The sequence below is a fragment of the Pseudophryne corroboree genome, chromosome 1, assembly GCF_028390025.1.
Source record: "Pseudophryne corroboree isolate aPseCor3 chromosome 1, aPseCor3.hap2, whole genome shotgun sequence".
Taxonomy (NCBI): Eukaryota; Metazoa; Chordata; class Amphibia; order Anura; family Myobatrachidae; genus Pseudophryne; species Pseudophryne corroboree.
In genome coordinates, this window is record NC_086444.1 from 371,687,546 (window position 1) to 371,711,129 (window position 23,584).

At 46.1% G+C, this 23,584-nt stretch overlaps 1 protein-coding gene across 6 annotated transcripts in view; it reads right to left on the reverse strand.

Moving 5' to 3' along the window:
* The window catches only part of DEPDC5 (DEP domain containing 5, GATOR1 subcomplex subunit), a 358,748-nt gene that overhangs the window by 194,177 nt on the left and 140,987 nt on the right, over window positions 1–23,584 (reverse strand). For all 6 annotated transcript variants that reach the window (XM_063913059.1, XM_063913056.1, XM_063913058.1 and 3 more), the window contains exons 10-21: window positions 23,056–23,117; window positions 22,430–22,499; window positions 15,792–15,870; window positions 15,212–15,315; window positions 15,030–15,104; window positions 14,793–14,927; window positions 14,368–14,429; window positions 14,176–14,249; window positions 14,029–14,098; window positions 9,766–9,802; window positions 9,427–9,547; window positions 9,002–9,216 (exon numbers count right to left, since the gene is read on the reverse strand). In XM_063913059.1, coding sequence (XP_063769129.1) covers window positions 9,002–9,216; window positions 9,427–9,547; window positions 9,766–9,802; window positions 14,029–14,098; window positions 14,176–14,249; window positions 14,368–14,429; window positions 14,793–14,927; window positions 15,030–15,104; window positions 15,212–15,315; window positions 15,792–15,870; window positions 22,430–22,499; window positions 23,056–23,117 — 1,104 coding nt within the window. The remainder of the gene's footprint in view (window positions 1–9,001; window positions 9,217–9,426; window positions 9,548–9,765; window positions 9,803–14,028; window positions 14,099–14,175; window positions 14,250–14,367; window positions 14,430–14,792; window positions 14,928–15,029; window positions 15,105–15,211; window positions 15,316–15,791; window positions 15,871–22,429; window positions 22,500–23,055; window positions 23,118–23,584) is intronic.

Here is a 23,584-nt window from a genome sequence, read left to right on the forward strand (position 1 = left end):
TGTCAAAAACAATTAATAAATTAAATTCCTAACAACCCCCCGCTCCCCTAGAAGCTGAGTGTTGTAGGGCAGCAACCTCCAGCAAAGACCCAGGAAGTAACGTTAAAAATGGTGTCCTACCATGTTTTTTTTATTATTATATCTATATATTACACCTGTTAAACCAGGAACTGAACCAGTGTCCATGCAATCACAATGTTCACTGTGGGCGGGAAGCCTAACCACTTGGCTACAGAGCCACCTGTAAAAATAATAAGCAAAAGCTGCTGTTTAAACATCAACTCTGGTGATGAAATGGTTGTTGTAGTGACTTGCAATCCAGATGGTACCTGAACCCACAATCCCTGGTTTAGGAGGGCAGTGTCCTATCCATTAGGCTACTGGGGATCTGGGAAGGTGAGGCCTGAACTCACAATGTTTGCAGTGCTCAACAGATACTGTTTAATAAGCACTGTGTGCCGACCAACTGCGCCACTGTAGTCTTGCTTATTGCAAAATAGATTTTTAATGTCAGCATATTATACATATATATATATATATATATATAAATATACACACATATACAACAATGTATATTCACACATACTCAGACCTTAAAAATATATATATATTGTTAGAAGTCTGAAACTAAATGTGACCACTCACAGGCTTATAAACCTGAGAAATCTGCTGCTTAACCGCAGCTTAGTTAATGGGTCCCGAATCCAGTGTGGTGTGGCTGTAGATTTAAAAATAACTACAGCACCTTGTATTCCCAGGTGGCTAACCAGGCCCAACACTGCTTAGCTTCTAAGATCAGATGAGATCGGGCGTATCCAATTGTGGTGTGGCTAAGTGAATTAAGCAAAGCTGCTGCAGGTGAGCCTGAACTCACAATGCTTGCAGTGCTCCACAGATACTGTTTTATAATCACCATGTGCTGACCAATTGTATAAACATCTTACTTTACAACAGTGCACAAAGCCAGTATTTGGCTGACCACAGCCATGATTCAAATTTGCAGTCTTTGGGATAATATCGTTATAAACAGTTATGATAAAAATAATAGTAAGTGAGTGTAGATCCATGTAATACACTGTTACAGACATGGTAGGAAAACTGCTTTTTAGTCTTTGCTGGTGTCTTACTCATTATGTAGACAGACAATACAAAATACAACTTGCGCGACTCAGTAAATAGCACTAAGGTGTCTCTATAATAAGATTTTACTTACCGATAAATCTATTTCTCGTAGTCCGTAGTGGATGCTGGGACTCCGTAAGGACCATGGGGAATAGCGGCTCCGCAGGAGACAGGGCACAAAATAAAAGCTTAAGGATCAGGTGGTGTGCACTGGCTCCTCCCCCTATGACCCTCCTCCAAGCCTCAGTTAGGATACTGTGCCCGGACGAGCGTACATAATAAGGAAGGATATTGAATCCCGGGTAAGACTCATACCAGCCACACCAATCACACCGTACAACTTGTGATCTGAACCCAGTTAACAGTATGATAAACGCAAGGGAGCCTCTGAAAAGATGGCTCACAACAATAATAACCCGAATTTTTGTAACAATAACTATATACAAGTATTGCAGACAATCCGCACTAGGGATGGGCGCCCAGCATCCACTACGGACTACGAGAAATAGATTTATCGGTAAGTAAAATCTTATTTTCTCTGACGTCCTAGTGGATGCTGGGACTCCGTAAGGACCATGGGGATTATACCAAAGCTCCCAAACGGGCGGGAGAGTGCGGATGACTCTGCAGCACCGAATGAGAGAACTCCAGGTCCTCCTCAGCCAGGGTATCAAATTTGTAGAATTTAGCAAACGTGTTTGCCCCTGACCAAGTAGCTGCTCGGCAAAGTTGTAAAGCCGAGACCCCTCGGGCAGCCGCCCAAGATGAGCCCACTTTCCTTGTGGAATGGGCTTTTATTGATTTTGGCTGTGGCAGGCCTGCCACAGAATGTGCAAGCTGAATTGTACTACAAATCCAACGAGCAATCGTCTGCTTAGAAGCAGGGGCACCCAGCTTGTTGGGTGCATACAGGATAAACAGCGAGTCAGATTTTCTGACTCCAGCCGTCCTGGAAACATATATTTTTTTAGGCCCTGACAACGTCAAGCAACTTAGAGTCCTCTAAGTCCCTGGTAGCCGCAGGTACCACAATAGGTTGGTTCATGTGAAATGCAGAAACCACCTTAGGTAGAAATTGAGGACGAGTCCTCAATTCCGCCCTGTCAGAATGAAAAATTAAGTAAGGGCTTTTATATGATAAAGCCGCCAATTCTGACACACGCCTGGCTGAAGCCAAGGCTAACAGCATCGACACCTTCCATGTGAGATATTTCAAGTCCACAGTGGAAAGTGGTTCAAACCAATGTGACTTTAGAAAACTCAACACCACGTTGAGATCCCAAGGTGCCACTGGAGGCACAAAAGGAGGCTGTATGTGCAGCACCCCTTTTACAAATGTCTGAACTTCAGGTACTGAAGCCAGTTCTTTCTGGAAGAAAATCGACAGGGCCGAAATTTGAACCTTAATGGACCCTAATTTTAGGCCCATAGACAGTCCTGTTTGCAGGAAATGAAGGAAACGACCCAGTTGAAATTCCTCTGTAGGGGCCCTCTTGGCCTCACACCACGCAACATATTTACGCCAAATGCGGTGATAATGTTTTGCGGTTACGTCCTTCCTGGCTTTGACCAGAGTAGGAATGACTTCTTCTGGAATGCCTTTTTCCCTCAGGATCCGGCGTTCAACCGCCATGCCGTCAAACGCAGCCGCGGTAAGTCTTGGAACAGACAAGGCCCCTGCAGTAGCAGGTCCTTTCTTAGAGGTAGAGGCCACGGTTCGTCCGTGAGCATCTCTTGAAGTTCCGGGTACCAAGTCCTTCTTGGCCAATCCGGGACCACGAGTATAGTTCTTACTCCTCTCCTTCTTATGATTCTCAGTACTTTTGGTATGAGAGGCAGAGGAGGGAACACATACACTGACTGGTACACCCACGGCGTTACCAGAGCGTCCACTGCTATTGCCTGAGGGTCCCTTGACCTGGCGCAATATCTGTCCAGTTTTTTTTTGTTTAGACGTGACGCCATCATGTCCACCTTTGGTTTTTCCCAACGGTTTACAATCAGGTGGAAGACTTCTGGGTGAAGTCCCCACTCTCCCGGGTGAAGGTCGTGTCTGCTGAGGAAGTCTGCTTCCCAGTTGTCGACTCCCGGAATGAAAACTGCTGACAGTGCTATCACATGATTTTCCGCCCAGCGAAGAATCCTTGCAGCTTCTGCCATTGCCCTCCTGCTTCTCGTGCCGCCCTGTCTGTTTACGTGGGCGACTGACGTGATGTTGTCCGATTGGATCAACACCGCCTGACCCTGAAGCAGAGGTTTTGCTTGACTTAGGGCATTGTAAATGGCCATTAGTTCCAGAATGTTTATATGAAGAGATGTTTCCATGCTTGATCACAGGCCCTGGAAATTCCTTCCCTGTGTGACTGCTCCCCAGCCTCTCAGGCTGGCATCCGTGGTTACCAGGATCCAATCCTGAATGCCAAATTTGCGGCCCTCTAGTAGATGAGCACTCTGCAGCCACCACAGGAGAGACACCCTTGTCCTTGGCGACAGGGTTATCCGCTGATGCATCTGCAGATGCGATCCGGACCATTTGTCCAGTAGATCCCACTGAAATGTTCTTGCATGGAATCTTCCGAATGGAATCGCTTCGTAAGAAGCCACCATTTTTCCCAGGACCCTCGTGCACTGATGCACTGAGACCTGGCCTGGTTTTAGGAGGTTCCTGACTAGCTCGGATAACTCCCTGGCCTTCTCCTCCGGGAGAAACACCTTCTTCTGGACTGTGTCCAGAATCATTCCTAGGAACAGTAGACGTGTCGTTGGAATCAGCTGCGATTTTGGAATATTTAGAATCCACCCGTGCTGACATAACACTACCTGAGATAGTGCTACTCCGACTTCTAACTGTTCCCTGGATCTTGCCCTTATCAGGAGATCGTCCAAGTAAGGGATAATTAAAATGCCTTTTCTTCGTAGAAGAATCATCATTTCGGCCATTACCTTGGTAAAGACCCGAGGTGCCGTGGACAATCCAAACGGCAGCGTCTGAAACTGATAATGACAGTTTTGTACTACAAACCTGAGGTACCCTTGGTGAGAAGGGTATATTGGGACGTGGAGATAAGCATCTTTGATGTCCAGAGACACCATATAGTCCCCTTCTTCCAGGTTCGCTATCACTGCTCTGAGTGACTCCATCTTGAATTTGAACCTTTTTATGTAAGTGTTCAAGGATTTCAGATTTAAAATTGGTCTCACCGAGCCGTCCGGCTTCGGTACCACAAACAGCGTGGAATAATACCCCTTTCCTTGTTGCAGGAGGGGTACCTTGATTATCACCTGCTGGGAATACAGCTTGTGAATGGCTTCCAAAACTGCCTCCCTGTCGGAGGGAGACTTTGGTAAAGCAGACTTCAGGAACCGACGAGGGGGAAACGCCTCGAATTCCAGTTTGTACCCCTGCGATACTACCTGTAGAATCCAGGGATCCACTTGCGAGTGAGCCCACTGCGCGTTGAAATTCTGGAGACGGGCCCCCACCATATCTGAGTCTGCTTGTAAAGCCCCAGCGTCATGCTGAAGACTTGGCAGAAGCAGGGGAGGGCTTCTGCTCCTGGGAAGCGGCTGCATGGTGCAGTCTTTTTCCTCTTCCTCTGCCCCGGGGCAGAAAAGAGTGGCCTTTTGCTCGCTTGTACTTATGGGAACGAAAGGACTGAGTTTGAAAAGACGGTGTCTTTTTCTGGTGATGTGGAGTGACCTGGGGTAAAAAGGTGGATTTTCCAGCCGTTGCCGTGGCCACCAGGTCCGATAGACCAGCCCCAAATAACTCCTCCCCTTTATACGGCAATACTTCCATGTGCCGTTTGGAATCCGCATCCCCTGACCACTGTCGCGTCCATAACGCTCTTCTGGCAGAGATGGACATAGCACTTACTCTTGATGCCAGGGTGCAAATATCCCTCTGTGCATCACGCATATATAGTAATGCATCCTTTAAATGTTCTATAGTTAACAAAATATTGTCCCTATCCAGGGTATCAATATTCTCAGTCAGGGAATCCGACCATGCGACTCCAGCACTGCACATCCAGGCTGAGGCGATTGCTGGTCGCAGTATAACACCAGTATGTGTGTATATACTTTTTAGGATATTTTCCAGCCTTCTATCAGCTGGTTCTTTGAGGGTGGCCGTATCAGGAGACGGTAACGCTACTTGTTTAGATAAACGTGTGAGCGCCTTATCTACCCTAGGGGGTGTTTCCCAACGCGCCCTAACCTCTGGCGGGAAAGGATATAATGCTAATAATTTTTTAGTAATTAGCTGTTTTTTATCGGGGGAAACCCACGCTTTTTCACACACCTCATTTATTTCCTCTGACTCAGGAAAAACTATTGGTAGTTTTTTCTCACCCCACATAATACCCTTCTTTGTGGTACTTGTAGTGTCAGAAAGGTTCAATGCCTCTTTCATTGCCGTGATCATGTAACGTGTGGCCCTACTGGACATTACGTTTGTCTCGTCACCGTCGACACTAGACTCAGTATCTGTGTCAGGGTCTGTGTCGACCCACTGAGGTAACGGGCGTTTTAGCGCCCCTGACGGTGTCTGAGACGCCTGGACAGGCACTAATTGATTTGCCGGCTGTCTCATGTCGTCAACAGTTTTTTGCAAATTGCTGACATTATCACTTAATTGTTTAAATACAATCATCCAGTCAGGTGTCGACTCCCTAGGGGGTGACATCACCAACACAGGCAACTGCTCCGCCTCCACATCATTTTCCTCCTCATACATGTCGACACACGCGTACCGACACACAGCACACACACCGGGAATGCTCTGATAGAGGACAGGACCCCACTTAGCCCTTTGGAGAGACAGAGGGAGAGTCTGCCAGCACACACCCAGCGCTACATATATATATACAGGGATAACCTTATATAAGTGTTACTCCCTTATAGCTGCTGTTAATATATTTATTTGCTGCCAAACGTGCCCCCCCTTCTCTTTTTTACCCTGATTCTGAAGCAGGACTGCAGGGGAGAGTCAGGGAGCCGTCCTTCCAGCGGAGCTGTGAGGGAAAATGGCGCTTGTGTGCTGAGGAGATAGGCTCCGCCCCTTCACGACGTCCTTATCTCCCGCTTTTTCTGTGTAAAATGGCAGGGGTAAAATACATCCATATAGCCCAGGAGCTATATGTGATGTATTCTTTTTAGCCACCTAAGGTATATACTGTAATATTGCGTCTCAGGGCGCTCCCCCCCCAGCGCCCTGCACCCTCAGTGACCGGAGTGTGAAGTGTGCTGAGAGCAATGGCGCACAGCTGCGGTGCTGTGCGCTACCTTAGTCTGAAGACAGGATCGTCTTCTGCCGCCGATTTCACCGGACCTCTTCGTCTCTTCTGGCTCTGTAAGGGGGACGGCGGCGCGGCTCCGGTGACCCATCCAGGCTGAACCTGTGATCGTCCCTCTGGAGCTAATGTCCAGTAGCCTAAGAAACCCGATCCACTCTGCACTCAGGTGAGTCCGTTTCTTCTCCCCTTAGTCCCACGATGCAGTGAGCCTGTTGCCAGCAGGACTCACTGAAAATAAAAAATCCTAAACTAAACTTTTATTCTAAGCAGCTCAGGAGAGCCACCTAGATTGCACCCTTCTCGGCCGGGCACAAAAATCTAACTGAGGCTTGGAGGAGGGTCATAGGGGGAGGAGCCAGTGCACACCACCTGATCCTTAAGCTTTTATTTTGTGCCCTGTCTCCTGCGGAGCCGCTATTCCCCATGGTCCTTACGGAGTCCCAGCATCCACTAGGACGTCAGAGAAAAATATATATCTGGCCAAGTGCAGTGCACGCCAGTAATACCTGATCCCAAATTCCCCTTAACACCCCTGCGCCTTCAATGGAGGAGAGATGTAATACAGGAAATTCTGGAAATACAACAGGAAAAACAACAGGAAGCATGGTTAAAAGTGCAGACTTATAATTATGTAAGCAGATTTAATAAACATGTGCATTCAAACCTGCACATATAACATGTATCCTGTTTAACAAAGACTTAATAGCCTATTGTAACACATATGCAGCGCTGCTTTATTCTAGAAACATACTTCTTTTATCAACAAGAGTGGAACATGAGATTTTATCCAGTGACCCTGACATTTCTGTGTGGAGGGAACATCACTGTGGCAGCAAAGTTACTCACTAGGCTATGGAGCCTGCCTTTTAAAAACTCTCATTTGTGTGCCCCCCCCCCTCCCCCGTGCTCCGTGTACCGTCTCTATACACGGAGCCGGGCTATGGTGGAGAGAGAGCCGGAAGCCGCATCGAGGGCCGGGGAGCACGCTGCATAGAGCCGTGGAGCGGCCTATGCATAAATCAACGTGGCCGGCGCGGCTCAGAGCGGCGGGGGACACAGCATAAACAGCGGCGCTGGAAGCGGCGGCGGGCGGCTGAAGACAGCGCCCGGCGGCCACACACACACACAGTATCCCACACAGCGGGGCGGCAGCGTGAGCTGACCGCCCCATTCAACATACCTGGACCCTGTGGTGAGGGCAATGACGGGGCTTCTCTGTAAGCACTGTCAGCCTTTTACTGCAGGAGTCCTGCACGTGGTAGTGAGGGAGCTCTTCTAGAGAGGTCCGACACCCACAGCTGCTTCAGCAGCTTTCACTATCCCAGACCTTCGCCTTCTTGGAAGGGGGAAAGGGATTCCAAAAAAAAAAATAATCAAAAAATTCAGTAATTGTGGATCAAGTTCCACAAGCCTAGTCTCGGTGAGCACCGAAAAAACACTGAGGTACTCTGGGATATGGAGGGGAGGTATAGTCAAAGTTTAACTATTCAGTGCCTAGTTCCTGCGGAACCGTCCATATCCCTAGAGTACTCCAGTGACCCCTAGTGGATGAAAAAGAAATATTGTATCTAGTATGTTATCTGTCTCATACTGCTCTTGGTGGGAGAAACAGTACAGTATACAGGCTTATCTATGATGACTGACAAGGCTTATGGAATATTTGTAATCATAACAATGCAAAAATGAAAGGCCTTTCATGGAGAAAATGTGTAGTCACACAATAACAAACACAGTGGTCTATGTATCATGACTTATGGAGGATAGAGGAGGGAATGTCCCCTCTATCATCTATTTTTACATTCTAACAGTTGATTTGTGTATCCATCTGTCGGAGGCGTGACTGAAGAGGAGTCAGGGTGCTGCAAAGGCATGCACATGTGTTAATGATATTAATTATAACCAAGCGACACATTGCACTACTATAGTATATTACTTTCCCTACTTCCTTAGCTGAATTCCTATGTCACTTCTAAGGTGAAGAAGGTACATTTTTCTCCATGTTTGAGCAAAGCTGTGTTGCACATCATAACACTGATGAGCTGATCACATGACACAAGTAAAGGGCTACATGTTCCTCCTACTTTACTACACAATTAAATTAATAATTATAAAAGAGAGTAATACTGTAGGTATATAAACAGATTACGTAAACCCAGTAATTTTAATTTCCATGTATGACAGTGAGACATGTAACAATGATGCATTCAACAAGAGTCTAAGTCAAAGTATTAATGGATATAATATTAATTTAACATCAAAGCAATGGCACTGAAGTTGAGACAATGCAATTAACAAAGTTATATACAGTAGTTAGATGATAGAGTTCAATATATTTCAAATTGTCAGCTCAAATGAGAACAGGTCACTTAATTAGTGCTTTACCTCCACGATATCCTAAATTTCAAATGAACAGATCCTGAATATTCTTCATATTCTAGTCTAGATGCACAGGGGTTTCATTAGAAATTTGTTAGTAGTATCATTGCCAGGGTACAAATAGCAAGTTCTTTTTATTTAATTATTAAATATATAAGTTTTCATTTAAGAAAACACTTGGCATCAGTCATTAATGTACAATTTACCTCTGTTACTGGTATAACCCAAAGAGCTACTGGCTTCATATTGATGTAGATGTGGTCGTGGTATTAGCAGAATGTTAGAGATTTTGCCCAAGGAGCTCTCATCTGACGTCTGGCTCCGACCCTCCTCGGATGGGAATGGGCGACTCTGCTGGGAGGGGCTGCAGGATACATCATAAGAACAGGAGCTCTTCCGGGTCTGAGCCTCTCTTACTGGCCTATGAAAATGGAAGATCTGTTACTGAACTAATACAATACAGAGAACTAGAATTTTGAATTAATTAATAAAATATACTGAATGTCAGCAATGTATAATCCTGCTATTACAGGACATGCAGTATACAACTGAATAAACTTCTATTTTGAGCATACTAATTTCAGTTATTCTGAGTAACACTGAATTCTTATCGCTAGTCTCTACTGGTCACCTGAAGGTAGTGGTGCGCTGTGCTCTAGATGGACCAGGCAATCGGAATACCATAGAGTCATAGGCATCATAGTCAACTTGAATGGGCAGAGCATTCTCTGTTTCTTTGGGGCTTCCAAGTGCTTTAGGAAAAAAAGAGAATGGGCATTTATGACAATTAGTATTGATAAGTAACTAAATTGCGGTAATACAATCTCCTGACTCATTCATTAAGACCTGAGAAAACTGACAAGAACACATATCACTATTAGTGAATACTCTGGAAGTACAGCTATGGTACAAAAAAAAGAGAGAAACATAAACCCTGGAAAGCGAGTAAGAGAAACTGCATCAAACTTACAAGGATCTCTTCCGATTCTGCCTTTCTCATTAGCCACCTAAAATGCAAACAAATAATGAACCCAATATTTATAGGAACTTAATCTCCAGACAACATATATATGCAAACACAGGTTTCAGGAAAGTCAATAGCAATATTATTGCAGAGATTAATTTTTCCAAGTATTAAAATCCATTTCTCCAATTCCATTGGAGACCCTTGAGTATGGAGCCTGACACTTTAAATCACAGTTCATTTGAATGTGGTTTCTCCCCTCTATACTCCACCTGACAATTAAGTTTTACAAAATAAAAGCTGAGATTGAGACAAGAGAGCAATAGAAAAGCAGAAAAAACAACCAATACCTCTTTCACACCGCCAATGCCGGATCCCACCTGGGAATTTGAAACTGGTCCTTCCCAGGTGGGATCCAGCATTGGACACTGCTGCTGGCTTCCCCCGACCCGGCAATATGCCGGGCGGTTTGTCATAGCGGCAGGGGGCCAAACCAGTACTGGGAGATGAGATCATCTCCGCGCCACTTCTCCCTGTCGTAGTGAACGGGTCCCGGGTCGCACGGACCCGGGAGCCCGTTTACGCTGCCACTGACCTGGTATTCAACCCGGGAATAACACTGCTTTATTCCCAGGTTGAATTACCGTGTCAGACAACCCGGGATTTCGACTATGGCGCTTTCACAACGCACGCCGACACGTGTCGACCCAGCAATATGCCGGGTTGATACCGGGTTATTTGTGTGGTGTGAAAGGGGTATTGGTGATGGAACACGTCACAACAAACACATGGCAAACAAACGACAGCCAAACACAGCAGCACAGTGCCCTCCCTGACATCTGAGAAATGGCTTTAACCGCAAGTACCAAAAACCCTTCTCCCTTATTCATTCGGGACACTGGAGTACACTGAGGACGTTCCAAAACTGTGGATGCGCAAAGTACCTGTCGCCCAAAACTAGCCTCTTTGGACAAAATGGTAGAATTTTACAATATTGTCCACGAAAAACCAGGTGGCAGCCCGACTCAGCTGAGCAGCAGGGCGCCATGATGCACCACCAACGAAATGGAATGAGCCAAAACCCTGGAAGGCAGTGGTTGGTCACGAGAAATGTAAGCCTGCTGAATTACCAGCCGAATCCACAGATATACTGTTTGCTATGAGTCCAGCCAAACCCATTAATGGGAATCACAGACAACAAACAAGTCGTCTGTTTTATGAAAGATCTAAGTCCGGAAAATGTAAAACCGAAGGGCCCGTACCACATCAAGAGATGACAAGAAGAATCTCTGTTGGGAAGAGCCGAAACCACAAGAGGATGATTGATGTGGAACTTGGAGGCAATTTCTCGAGCTTGGACACTCTCCTGGCAGAGTATAAGCAGCTCGAATAAGTAGCCTCCAAAATACCCTTTGCCCTTAGACTGAAAGCCTCAACAGCCCCTCTGTTAAATGCAGTCGAGGTGAGACGGGGTAGATGGGCAGCCCTTGTTGCAATAGGTCTGGATGAAGTGGAAAAGGGCACGAATCGTCTATTACAAGATCTCAAAGGTACCACGACCAATGTGGTAAATTTGGAGCCACCAGGATCACAGTCGCTCCTTCCCACTTGATGCATTTCATAACCTGACGAAGAAGCGGAAACTATGGAAAAAGGACGATTAGACGTAGTGACCACGGCATAGTTAGAGCATCTGCTGCACGGGCCGTGGGGTCTTTAGTTCTTGAGCAGTAAAGAGGAACCTTGCGGTTGAGGTAAAATTACATAAGATTAATATCCATCACTAACCATCGTGCTACCAGAGCCTAGAAGAAGTCTGGGTGAAGAGACCACTCGCCGATGTAAAGATCATGGTGGCAGTGGTAACCTGTTATGCCGGTACGTGACTTTCTACCCATTGGAGGATGTGTGTGCTACTCGGAGGGAGTAGTTCCTTGGCCATGGTCTACATATATCCTCTTGGTGAGTGATGTATGCCATAGACTGGACGCCCCTGCAGGAGCTGTCAAGCTGCTAGCAAGGCATTGAAGATTGCCCTAAGTTCCAGAACAATGATGGGCAGCAACGCTTCCTGTTGAGACTAAATGCCTTGAGACTGATACTGGAGAGCCACAGCGACCTAGCCTCAGAGACAGGTGTCCATGGTTACTAACGTCAATCCCAAATCATGAACAGACAACTGTCGCAGAGATGTTTGGTATTAAACCACCATAGGAGGGACAGATGGGCCTGAGTTGAGAAATAGGTGGAGGTGAGAAAGTATCACTTGGAGAGCAGGTCCAAAAAGATCACGGGAGTCAAACCTGCTGAACAGGACTACCTCGAAGGAGAAGACAAGATTCCTCAGAAGACACATGCTTTAGATCCGAACTGTCCAAGAATGAAGTAGATCGTGGCAGTGGGATAGCTGTCTTTTTGGACAACCAAAAAACTGTGGGATCCATTAAGGGGGAATTTCCCACTTGGATCTATCCATGGTCGATAGCAGGTAAAGAGAAATCAAACGTCTGGATATTTGGAACTTTCAATCCGGATGCGTCCATGCTGTGAACAGCAAGTCCTCAAACTGCGGAGAAGATGGAAAGGTAAATAGTTGTTTACGCTTCCTCTTGAAGAGATACACCTTCTTGGACTCCAGGGAGTCAGCTTCGGAAATTTTCAACACCTCGCATATAGCCTTAATTAAGGTGACCAAGCTTGTGGCACTGAAGAAAGATCCAGGTCTAATTCTTTTAGAAATACTCTTCTGCGAGAAGACTGGAGGAAAGTATGAAAGCCGTCTCTTCTGAGGAGCGTTCTGAATGGAGGGCTCTCCTGAGCCACTGGAGGAAGAATCCAAAGAAGAGGAGACCTGTACTAACCTGAGTGGGTCAAATCTTGATTCCAGGATGGCTCAGTCAACTAAGAAGGCTGAGATACAGAGTGAAAGTCAGCAGCGACTTCAGAAGATGGTCTGCCTGAAAGCCCTGCTAGTGTAAGATTTGCAGATGAACCCAACAAGGCAAGAGGAGATGGCCCCACATGTCTGGAGGCAACCACTGCTTCGTCATCTCTGACATAGACCCTGTCAGTGTATCCACTGAAGGAAACGCACTAGCAGGCACTACAGCACTTTGAACTGACACCACACAGGACTCACAAACTGCCCCCAAGTCTGACTAAACATGTGGAAATTTTGTTTTACACTTGGCACAATCAAACAATCAAAAAATTTCTGGACAATTCCATCTTTTTCAAGAACTGATCCAGCAGCTTTGCCCTTCCCAGACATACTCTGAAAGGGTAGGGACACAATAGGAGTAATATTCAAACCACCCAGTCTCCGGTGAGTTTGTGGTACCATGTTGTTTTGCACAAATCCATGCCAGCACTCTGCGTAACTGGTGGTAAACAGGAACCATGGCTCTCACCACAGCATCATTCTCTTCATAAGAAAAGAGCACATTGTGACCACTGCACATTTTTCACAGGAAATTAGTTGGTGGCTCCTCTTCCTCCTTGCCTTCCTCCTCCTCCATCTGTGCCTCCTGCTGCGTCTCTGCCTCAGGAGTATTGCCATTCTTCACCTGCTCACTCCTCAAGTACTTGTACTCTTTCATCCTCTGTTGAACTCCTGGTCCCGTACTGCAAAACAGACTTTCCAAAGCTCTCTCACAAAAACAACTAACTAGCCTCTTCTACTTTCAAAAAGCCTCACACCCTATCAAAGGACAAAATGGAGGGTGTGGGGTTTATATAGGGTGTGTGATGCATCATTTAGTGGACTTCCAGGTGCCAATGGGTGACTTTCATTCAAGCTCCAGCACACCCACCATGTAACTCGCATACCGTTGGTCTAAAAATTGCATGTTTGCTAGCTGCAAATATCGTGAGAAGTCCCATGCGAATTGCGTATTTACCCCAAAAAATTATTTATTTGCAACTTTCAGCACAAATTCGCATGTTTGGAAAGTGCGATTTGAGGCGAATTTACATTCACATCAAAAATCACAACTTATTACGGAATGCAGTTCTGTGACTGGCGGTCACAATACCTCACCCCACATCCTGTCCCCTCAGAATCCCGACCGTCGGCATGCCGACTAGCAGGGACTATTCCCACTCGTGGCTGTCCACGACACCTATTGAGTGGGAATAGAAACTGTGGCCACCTTGCCCACAAGGCGATTGTTATGCTAGCCACCTAACCCCAACCCCCCCCCCCCCTCCCCCCAGCTGTCTCGATGCCAGATATATATATCTAAAAACAAAATAATAATGCCATGTTACCTTACGAGCTGCCAGTTTGATACGTGGGGTGAAGCAGTTATTCATAGGCTGACTCTGTGATGTGTAGAAACTGGGAGGGGAGAGCAGTGTAAGAATACGATTTTGTGTCAGAACAATTACAGCATGCTATTTCACTTGTGCTCTGACCTGTGGTTGATCCAGTGTGGGATGTTATAATCATCTACAAGACGCGAGTCTCCAGAACTACACTTATTATGTAACTGTAACATAAACAGGCATGTTACATGTTTTCTAAGTCCAAATACCAGCGAACAGTCATACAATTATAATGACTTTGGACATATGCCATATGGAACATAAAAAACATAAATACATCACCTTGAAGAGTGGAACAGCATGAAGTGGCTGCTCTCCCATACATACCAGGTCTACACCAATCCCTGGTAACAGAGACAATACTAGATTAATTATATGCACTGCAAACATACCTTTATCATTCAGATTTCCCTCTACTGAGTCTAATTCTTTTTGTTGTTGTTTTTTTTAATCAAGTTTATTTGTTATCGATTGTCTAACACTGCTGGAAATTGTCACTTTCAGTTCAGAGCATATTAAGAAATGGTGAGATAAAATAAAAGCTATGTTTGCAGAAAAGCTGGTGCCCACAAATAGGACCTGAAGGACTACCAGTCCTGATCTAATAATATACCCTGAAGCCAAAGCTCACAACATTATCAACTCTCTATTTCATTCCCATCTATAAGTTACCAATGAATGCCTCATTTCTATATACAACCTCTTACCATTATCGATCATACGCTGCTTGGTAAGAATCATAAGAGAACGATCAACCTGGAACACCCCAACTCCTGGAGTGATGACTACGGACATCTGTCCAGTACGGTCAAAGTTCCGGTTTATATAGTGCTTATCGAATACTGAAAATGAGAAAATACAATACATGAGTCAAGCCAGAAGTGCCATGGTAGGAACCCATAATCTCATTCCACTATTAGTTTTCAAAAGAAAGTGACACGCACCATTAAAGGACAGATTAATGGCTTCTAGATAGTTCCCCTGATCAGAGGTAGAGTTGTGTCCTGGTGGAAAGGATTCTGAAAACAGAAAATCATGGGGAAAAGGGAACATTATTCAGTTATAATACAAGGCTTGTTTTGGATCATTCAATATTAGCCCAATTGCCTTTATACCCTACACAAACCTGCATTTTCCAGTCGCACCAGCACAGGGTATTGGATGAAAATCTTTTTAACCGTGACAAGCAGTGATGTCCATTCTTCGCGTCTCTCATTCTGAACTACCACCCTGGGACGATAGAGGTAAAGAATGTTAAAATACACACATATAATTATTTACTAACAAAGGTGCAAACTTTGCCGTTGCAGTAACATGCAGCAACCAAATGCACAATTACTACTGCTCAGTCTAATTCATGCTGGAATATTTGTTATCCAGACAGATGCAAAAGCCAGGAAGAGAGAGAAAAAAATAAATAGATAAAATTGTTGCTTTTATGTAAGAATGTCATCAAATTCCAGGAAGACACTAAGGCTATGTTTACATTAATACTTTCTTTTGTAAATGCATACAGTGAACTAAAGTGGACAGGTACATGATAAATTATGTCTGATGTACTTTAAACATAGCCTACGTACAAGAATTTTGGGTAATAGAACCCAAATCTGTGAGTTAACAAACATATAGTACAAACATAGCAGAAATAAGCATGTGATACAAAGAAAAACAAGAAAAGATAAGCAGTTCTCGTATGATTTCTTTACTTATAGAAATCTTCATAGAATCTCCCCTTGTGATCCTGTATGATGGCAGCGTTGTTACGATGTGCTTCAGGAAATTCATCTAAAAGAGACAATTAATGATAAAATAAGAAGTTATGGATTCTAGAAGGATCCTTCAAATGCAAGTAGGGGTGTCACTGGACAGGAATTTAAATATGTCAATAATGGACAGCCCTTTTTCACTGCCATTAAAACCTGGGGATGGCTTAGTGGAAAAGGGTTAACCCAGGTCCAGTGACTTGGGAATCCAACTCGGGTACCTTGCAGGGTTGGTACCGGGAAGGAACCTGGTCGCAGTGCACTGTAAATGGGTAAGCTGGGTCAAAGCGAAAATAAATGTATAGAATCCTATGCCAGTGTATTGAACAGTGAGAAAAAATAAAGAGATCACTACTTTTTAGACTGCCTGTTATACATGGAAACCTCCTAGCAAGACCTGCATCATATAAAAATAAGAAAGAGGACTATAACATGGAAAATTAAGAATCAGTAAAAACTAGAGAAAGATAACATTAATATATACACATCTCACTTTAATGTAACAACTGGATACAAAAAAGGAGATTTATGGTAGACTTACCATGGTTAAATCTCTTTCTGCGAGGTACACTGGATTCCACGGGGAATACATTGGGGGTGTAGAGTTGGATCTTGATCTGAGACACCAACAGGCTAAAGCATTGACTGTTCCCAGGATGCATAGCACCTCCTCTATAACCCCGCCTCCAGGCACTGGGGCTCAGTTTTGTTAACCAGTCCAATGCAGTAGCCGGTAAAAGAGATGGTAGATATTAGTCACATAGAACCACATTCTCACGACAGGAGAAGGGACTAGCGGCTAATGCCATACAAACCCAAAGAAGCTAAGTGCGTCAGGGTGGGCGCCCTGTGGAATCCAGTGTACCTCACAGAAAGAGATTTAACCAAGGTAAGTCTACCATAAATCTCCTTTTCTGCAGCGGGGTACACTGGGATTCCACACGGAATACATCGGGGATGTCCTAATGCAGTTCCTCGTGGGAAGGGGACGCACCGTAGCGGGCACAAGAACCTGGCGTCCAAAGGAAGCATCCTGGGAAGCAGAAGTATCAAAGGCATAGAACCTGATGAACGTGTTCACTGAGGCCCACGTAGCCGCCTTGCACAATTGTTCAGCGGACGCGCCTCGGCGGACTGCCCAAGAAGGTCCAACAGACCAAGTAGAATGGGCTTTAATAGCAGCAGGAGCTGGAAGACCAGCCTGTGCATAGGCTTGTGCAATAACCATTCTAATCCTTCTGGCCAAGGTCTGCTTATTCGCAGGCCAGCCACGTTTATGAAAACCAAAAAGTACAAAAAGGGTATCTGACCTCCTGAAAGAGGCAGTCCTCTCTACGTAAATACGGAGAGCCCGTACCACATCCAAAGAACATTCTTTGGAGGACAAGCCAGAAGAGATAAAGGCGGGAACCACAATCTCTTGGTTAAGATGAAAAGATGATACCACCTTAGATAGAAAACCAGGGCGAGTTCGAAGAACTGCCTGGTCACGGTGAAAAATCAGAAAGGGTGGACGACAGGACAAAACGCCTAAGTCCGACACCCTCCAAGCAGAGGCAATAGCCAGTAAAAACACGACCTTAAGTGTAAGACATTTAAGATCCACAGACTCAAGAGGTTCAAATGGAGACTATTGTAGGGCATTTAAGACAACAGACAGATCCCATGGAGCCACAGGAGTGGACATAGGGAAGCTGAATCCGTAAAAGTGAAAGTATGAACGTCAATTTTCCTCTGAAACCACACCAACAAGTCAGATATATGAACCTTGAGGGAGGCCAGACGAAGGCCTAAATCTAGGCACTTTGTTGCAGAACAGCCAAAAGCCTAGAAGTTCTGAACGAATAGGCATCATTATTCTTAGCAGAACACCATGTGAAGTAAGAGTTCCAGACCCTGTAATAAATCCGTGCAGAAGCCAGTTTGCGGGTCTTCAACATAGTTTGAATAACCGCATCAGGGAATCCCTTGGCCCTCAGGAGTGAAGCCTCAAGAGCCACGCCGTCAAAGCCAGTCTGGCCAAGTCCGGATAGACACAAGGGCCCTGAACGAGGAGGTCTGGGCATTGAGGAAGCAGAAGAGGACGCTCTATTGATAGACCCTGTAGGTCTGAGACCCAATGCCGTCTGGGCCACGCTGGAGCGACTAGAAGTAGTATTCCTCTTTCTTGCTTGAACTTCCGTAGTACCCTGGGCAGGCGTGACACTGGAGGGAACACCTATGGCAGCCGAAAGTTCCATGGAATTGTCAGTGCATCCACGAACGCTGCTTGAGGATCCCTTGTCCTTGATCCGAAGACCGGAACCTTGTGATTGTGTCGAGACGCCATCAGATCTACATCTGGCAGGCCCCACTTGTCCATTAGGAGTTGAAAGACTTCCGGATGAAGACTCCACTCTCCGGTGTGTACGTCCTGACGACTTAGGAAATACGCTTCCCAGTTCAGGACTCCGGGAATGAACACTGCCCATATTGCTGGCAGATGGTGTTCCACCCAACAGAGGATTTTTGATACTTCCAGCATTGCAATGCGGCTTCGAGTGCCGCCTTGAAGATTTATGTACGCCACAGTGGTGGCGTTGTCTGATTGTACTTGAACAGGCCTGTTCTGTACTAGAGGCAGGGCCAGTGTCAACGCATTGAACACTGCCCGCAATTCCAGAATGTTTATCTGGAGGAGAGATTCCTCCCTGGTCCACCGACCCTGGAGAGAGTGTTGCTCCAACACTGCGCCCCAACCCCGCAGACTATCATCCGTTGTCAGGAGGACCCAGTTGGAGATCCAGAAGGGACGGCCCCTGCTCAACTGTTGGTCCTGTAGCCACCAGCTCAGTGACAGCCGAACCTCCAGAGTCAAGGAGATCATTTGAGACATGATCCGATGAGGCAGACCGTCCCACTTGGAAAGAATTAACCTCTGCAGAGGGAAGGAATGTAATTGAGCGTACTCTACCATGTCGGAAGCCGACATCATGAGGCCTAGTACTTGCATCGCTGAGTGCATCAACAATCTTGGGCGAGAGAGGAAATATCTGATCCTGTCCTGAAGTTTCAGGACTTTCTCTGAAGACAAAAACAATCGTTGGCTGTGTGTGTCCAGTAGAGGCCCCAGGTGCACCATGCTCCGAGCAGGGACCAGCGAGGACTTTTTCCAGTTGATGAGCCACCGGTGGGCTTGTAGGAATTGGACCGTCAGTTCCAGATGACTGAGGAGAACGTCTTGGGAGTTCACCAGTATTAGCAAGTTGCCCAGATACGGCAGGATCCAGATCCCCTGACGGCGGTGAAGAGCCGTCATCACGGCCATGACCTTGGTGAAGATCCGAGGGGCTGTGGCCAATCCAAAAGGCAGTGCCTGGAATTGATAATGTAGGTTACCAATAGCAAACCGCAGATATTGCTGATGCGACATGGCAATAGGTATGTGCAGGTTGTATCCAGGAGGGATTGTACAACCAAGTGTAGAGCTTGCGCTTTTAACGGATCCACAGGGATAACCATTGTGAAAAACTGGAAAGGGGGACGTCTCTTGAAAGAGATTGCGTACTCGTGAGAGACAACTTTCCGCACTCAGGCGTCCGAAGTGGTCTTTAAACAGGACTGGGCGAACTGCAGAAGTCGGCTTCCCACCCTGGGGTCTCCCAGGGAGAGGCCCGCCCCCTCATGCGGCAGGCTTGTCTTGTTTGGAAGCAGGCTGAAGGGCGGCCCAGGATTGTTTAGATTTAGTCTTAGTGGTTTTGGAAGCACGAGCCTGTCGCGGATACGCCTGACCCTTTGCTTTCCCTGGAGGTCGAAAGGAATGAAAGGTGGTACTCTTAGCCTTGGAGCAGAAGGATTAGTATTTGGGAGACACACAGTCTTGGCAGTAGCCAAGTCAGTTACAATCTTGTTCAGATCCTCCCAAAATAGGATGTCTCCCTTAAAAGGGAGCACCTCCAAGGTCTTTTTGTAGTCCAGGTTCACTTTCCAGGACCTCAACCACATAATTCGACGAGCCAGGATAGACACAGTCGATGCCTTGGCCGCCATTACACCTACATCAGAGGCCGCCTCCTGAATATAGTTGGGGGCTGTGGTATTGTAAGACAGATATTGTCTGGCAGTGTCAGAAAAATCATGAGGCAGCTCATCTTCAATTGCCTGAACCCATGCTTCAGTTCCTTTCACAGCCCAGGAGGCTGCCATAGTGGGACTATGTACCGCACCAGTAAGAGAGTAAATATACTTCAGGCATCCCTCCACAGGGATCCGGATTGAAAGTCGACAGTAACTAGGTCGACAATGTCTAGGTCGACCACTATTGGTCGACAGTAACTAGGTCGACAGGGTCTTTAGGTCGACATGTTCTAGGTCGACAGGTCAAAAGGTCGACATGAGTTTTTCACAATTTTTTTCTTTTTTTGAACCTTTTCATACTTAACGATCCATGTGGACTACGATTGGAACGGTAATCTGTGCCGAGCGAGGCGGTAGCGGAGCGAAGGCACCATGCTCGAAGCATGGCGAGCGAAGCGAGCCATGCGAGGGGACGCAGTGCACTAATTGGGGTTCCCGGTCACTCTACGAAGAAAACTACACCAAAATAACATTAAAAACTCATGTCGACCTTTTGACCTGTCGACCTAGAACATGTCGACCTAAAGACCCTGTCAACCTAGACACCCTGTCGACCTAGTTACTGTCGACCAATAGTGGTCGACCTAGACATTGTCGACCTAGTTACTGTCGACTTTCAATACCACACCCCCCTCCACACTCTTATCTGTCGGTTCCTTCAGTGAGGTGACAGTGGTGACAGGCAGAGTAGATGACACCACAAGACGGGCGACATGAGAGTCCACCGGCGGTGGAGTTTCCCACTTGTTACTCAACTCCGCAGGGATAGGATAACGAGCTAGCATCTTTTTAGACAGGGAAAATTTCTTTCCTGGAGACGACCACAATTCCGGACGTATGTCAATTAAGTGGTCAGCATGTGGTAAGACTCCTTTAGCAACCTTCTGATGTTTGAACTAATCAGGTTTCTTAGACACAGTAGTAGGCTCAATGTCATCATCTATTTGAAGAATTAGCTTAATAGCCTCCACTAGGTCAGGAACATCAACCTGGGTTGTAGATTCCTCATCACAAGCAACTGTATCAGTGTCTGACGGATCAGTATATTCCCCATCCTCATCGGAAGAATTAATGGATTGTGAGGAAGAAATGGCCCGTTTAGATGATCCTTTGGCCCCAGAGGGGTGTAGGGTAGACTTTTGTTTTACCAAGGATTGATTTAATTGTTGTAATTGGGTAGACAGAGTATTCGCCCAGGGCAGATTAACTACAGGAACAATATGTGGCTGCAATGGCACTGGAGTCCCACAGGGGGCTTAAGACGTGTCACACGTGTACTCAGCATACTTGAAAACGCTGTCCAAGGTGGGTCCTGATTGGCCACAGGTGCTGCAGGTTGTCTGAGTATAGATATAACAATGCACAGTAGATACTGGATGTATATCACAATGTACTTGTACGAAATATTCAGATAGCAGTACACTTGTTCTTAACTAACACTGTCTAAAATGACATGTAGAATACTTAAGTGCCTGTAAATGCACAGCGCGGATGAGACAGGCAGCTTTACAGAGGAGACAGAGCCCTGCAGTCCTGGAGATCAGCCCAGCTAGTAGTGAAGATGGCGCCAAAATCTCTGTCAGGGAGTGTGGGAGGGTGAAATGCAGCTCCAGGGTGGGAACACCAGCAGTAGATGGTGCCCGGAGCTGGGGGACGGGCTACAGGTCAGTGCCTTATTCCCTATGCTGGTCCTCACCACCGGGTACTGTGGAGCCTATATCAAACATATTTTAATAAATTCGACCTGTGCTCCCTTGCCCTGATGGATATAGTGGGGTCCCTGTGCAGTACAGTGTCCACGCCAGCGGCATGGTCCGTCTCCTGGGACCGCAATTTACCGGCGGGTCCCACCTGGGGGACCTTCTTACCTCCTCCCTGATGTGCAGCCATGCGATTCTGGAGAGCGTCAGCGGTGGTGTGCCTGATGACCGTTGCGCCTCCGCTGCAAGTACCTGGGAACTCGGCCGCGGGAGTATGCAGCGCTGCTGGGGGAGGTAATGGAGCCGCAGCTCCACATAGAAAGTGCTGTGGCCCTTGAAGTATTCTTAAAAGCTCTTTTCAGGGCTACCTAGCGCAGTCCCACCTGTTAGTGACCTGCTCTGCAGGCACCAACTTACAAGCTGAGCTCCAGTGCCTGGAGGCGGGGTTATAGAGGAGGTGGTACAATGCATCCTGGGAACAGTCAAAGCTTTAGCCTGTTGGTGCTTCGGATCAAGATCCAACTCTACACCCCCGATTTATTCCCTGTGGAATCCCAGTGTACCCCGCTGCAGAAATTTGTTTATTTAGTCCCACTAAAATCGAAGTTGAGAGCCAGATCTCCTACTGGCATGCTGTAAGGAATATTACGGCAAATATCCACTACTGACTTTCTCACAATTAACTGCTTGAAGTAGTACACTAAATATTACTCATACATCAGTTTAGCAGGCCAGATATCACAGAGTGCATAACTTTGTACCTACCTAAGGATTTTGCATCATAAAAGGTTCTAGAGAAGAGTACGACTGTCACCTCATGACTGCAGTTCTTCTCCTGAATAAGGAAAACATAGCAGCTGTAAAGCCCTGTGCAAGTGTTCCCCGTGAGTCATCATGTAGTTATAGTGTCTATGTGTATCAATGTTGACATATGTAAAAACTACACCACCAACGATTTATCCCAGGGCAACAGGCAGAAGACAGACCATCTAACAAACCCATCTGAATGCTGAGTGTAGTGCATAATGAGGCCAAAGGCTGTACCAGGTTACATGTATTATTCACAGATAACAGAGAATATGAAGTGCAGTCAGACCTGTGAGAAGTTGCATGCATAGCTTCCGTGTTTGGAAAGGATGTCTGAAGACAAGCATTACCTGTAGCATGTGCCCTGCCCTAAGAGAGCGTTGATTGGCACTGGGTTTCTGACAATATTTGTACAATCATAGATTGTCTTCACCAAATGTGACTTCCCCACAGTTTTGATCTACAGTGTATATACATACTGACTTGCAACATGCATAATATTCACTATTCTTGTCACTTCAGTGAGTTTGTAATTATTTAACTAGTGAGTTGGTCCCAGACAAATGATCTTTTTTCGCACTTACCTTCCACTTATTGAAGAGATCAGCTAGGAATCCATTGACAGCCTTTTCAAAGTATAGATCTCCTGGAATAAGTAATAGAAATTTTACATAATTCCTCTATATTTTATGAAAAGACTATTTTGGATCATCCAATAAAATAAACCTTGCCCTCTTTTTATAAAAATAATCTGGCCACCTGGAAGTGTCAGCATTCAGCCGTCAGCAGCATTTGGGGAGCACAGCCGGAGACCACAGTGTGGGACATACTAATCCCATACTGCAGGACCTCAGAGCCGTGCACTACTGAGCAATACCTGGCAATAAGGATTACAGCCACAGCATATACCCGGCAATACCTGGCAATAAGGATTACAGCGACAGCATATACCGGGCAATACCTGGCAATAAGGATTACAGCCACAGCACATACCGGGCAATAAGGATTACAGCCACAGGACATACCGGCCAATACCTGGCAATAAGGATTACAGCCACAGCACATACCGGTCAATACTTGGCAATAAGGATTACAGCTACAGTACATACAGGG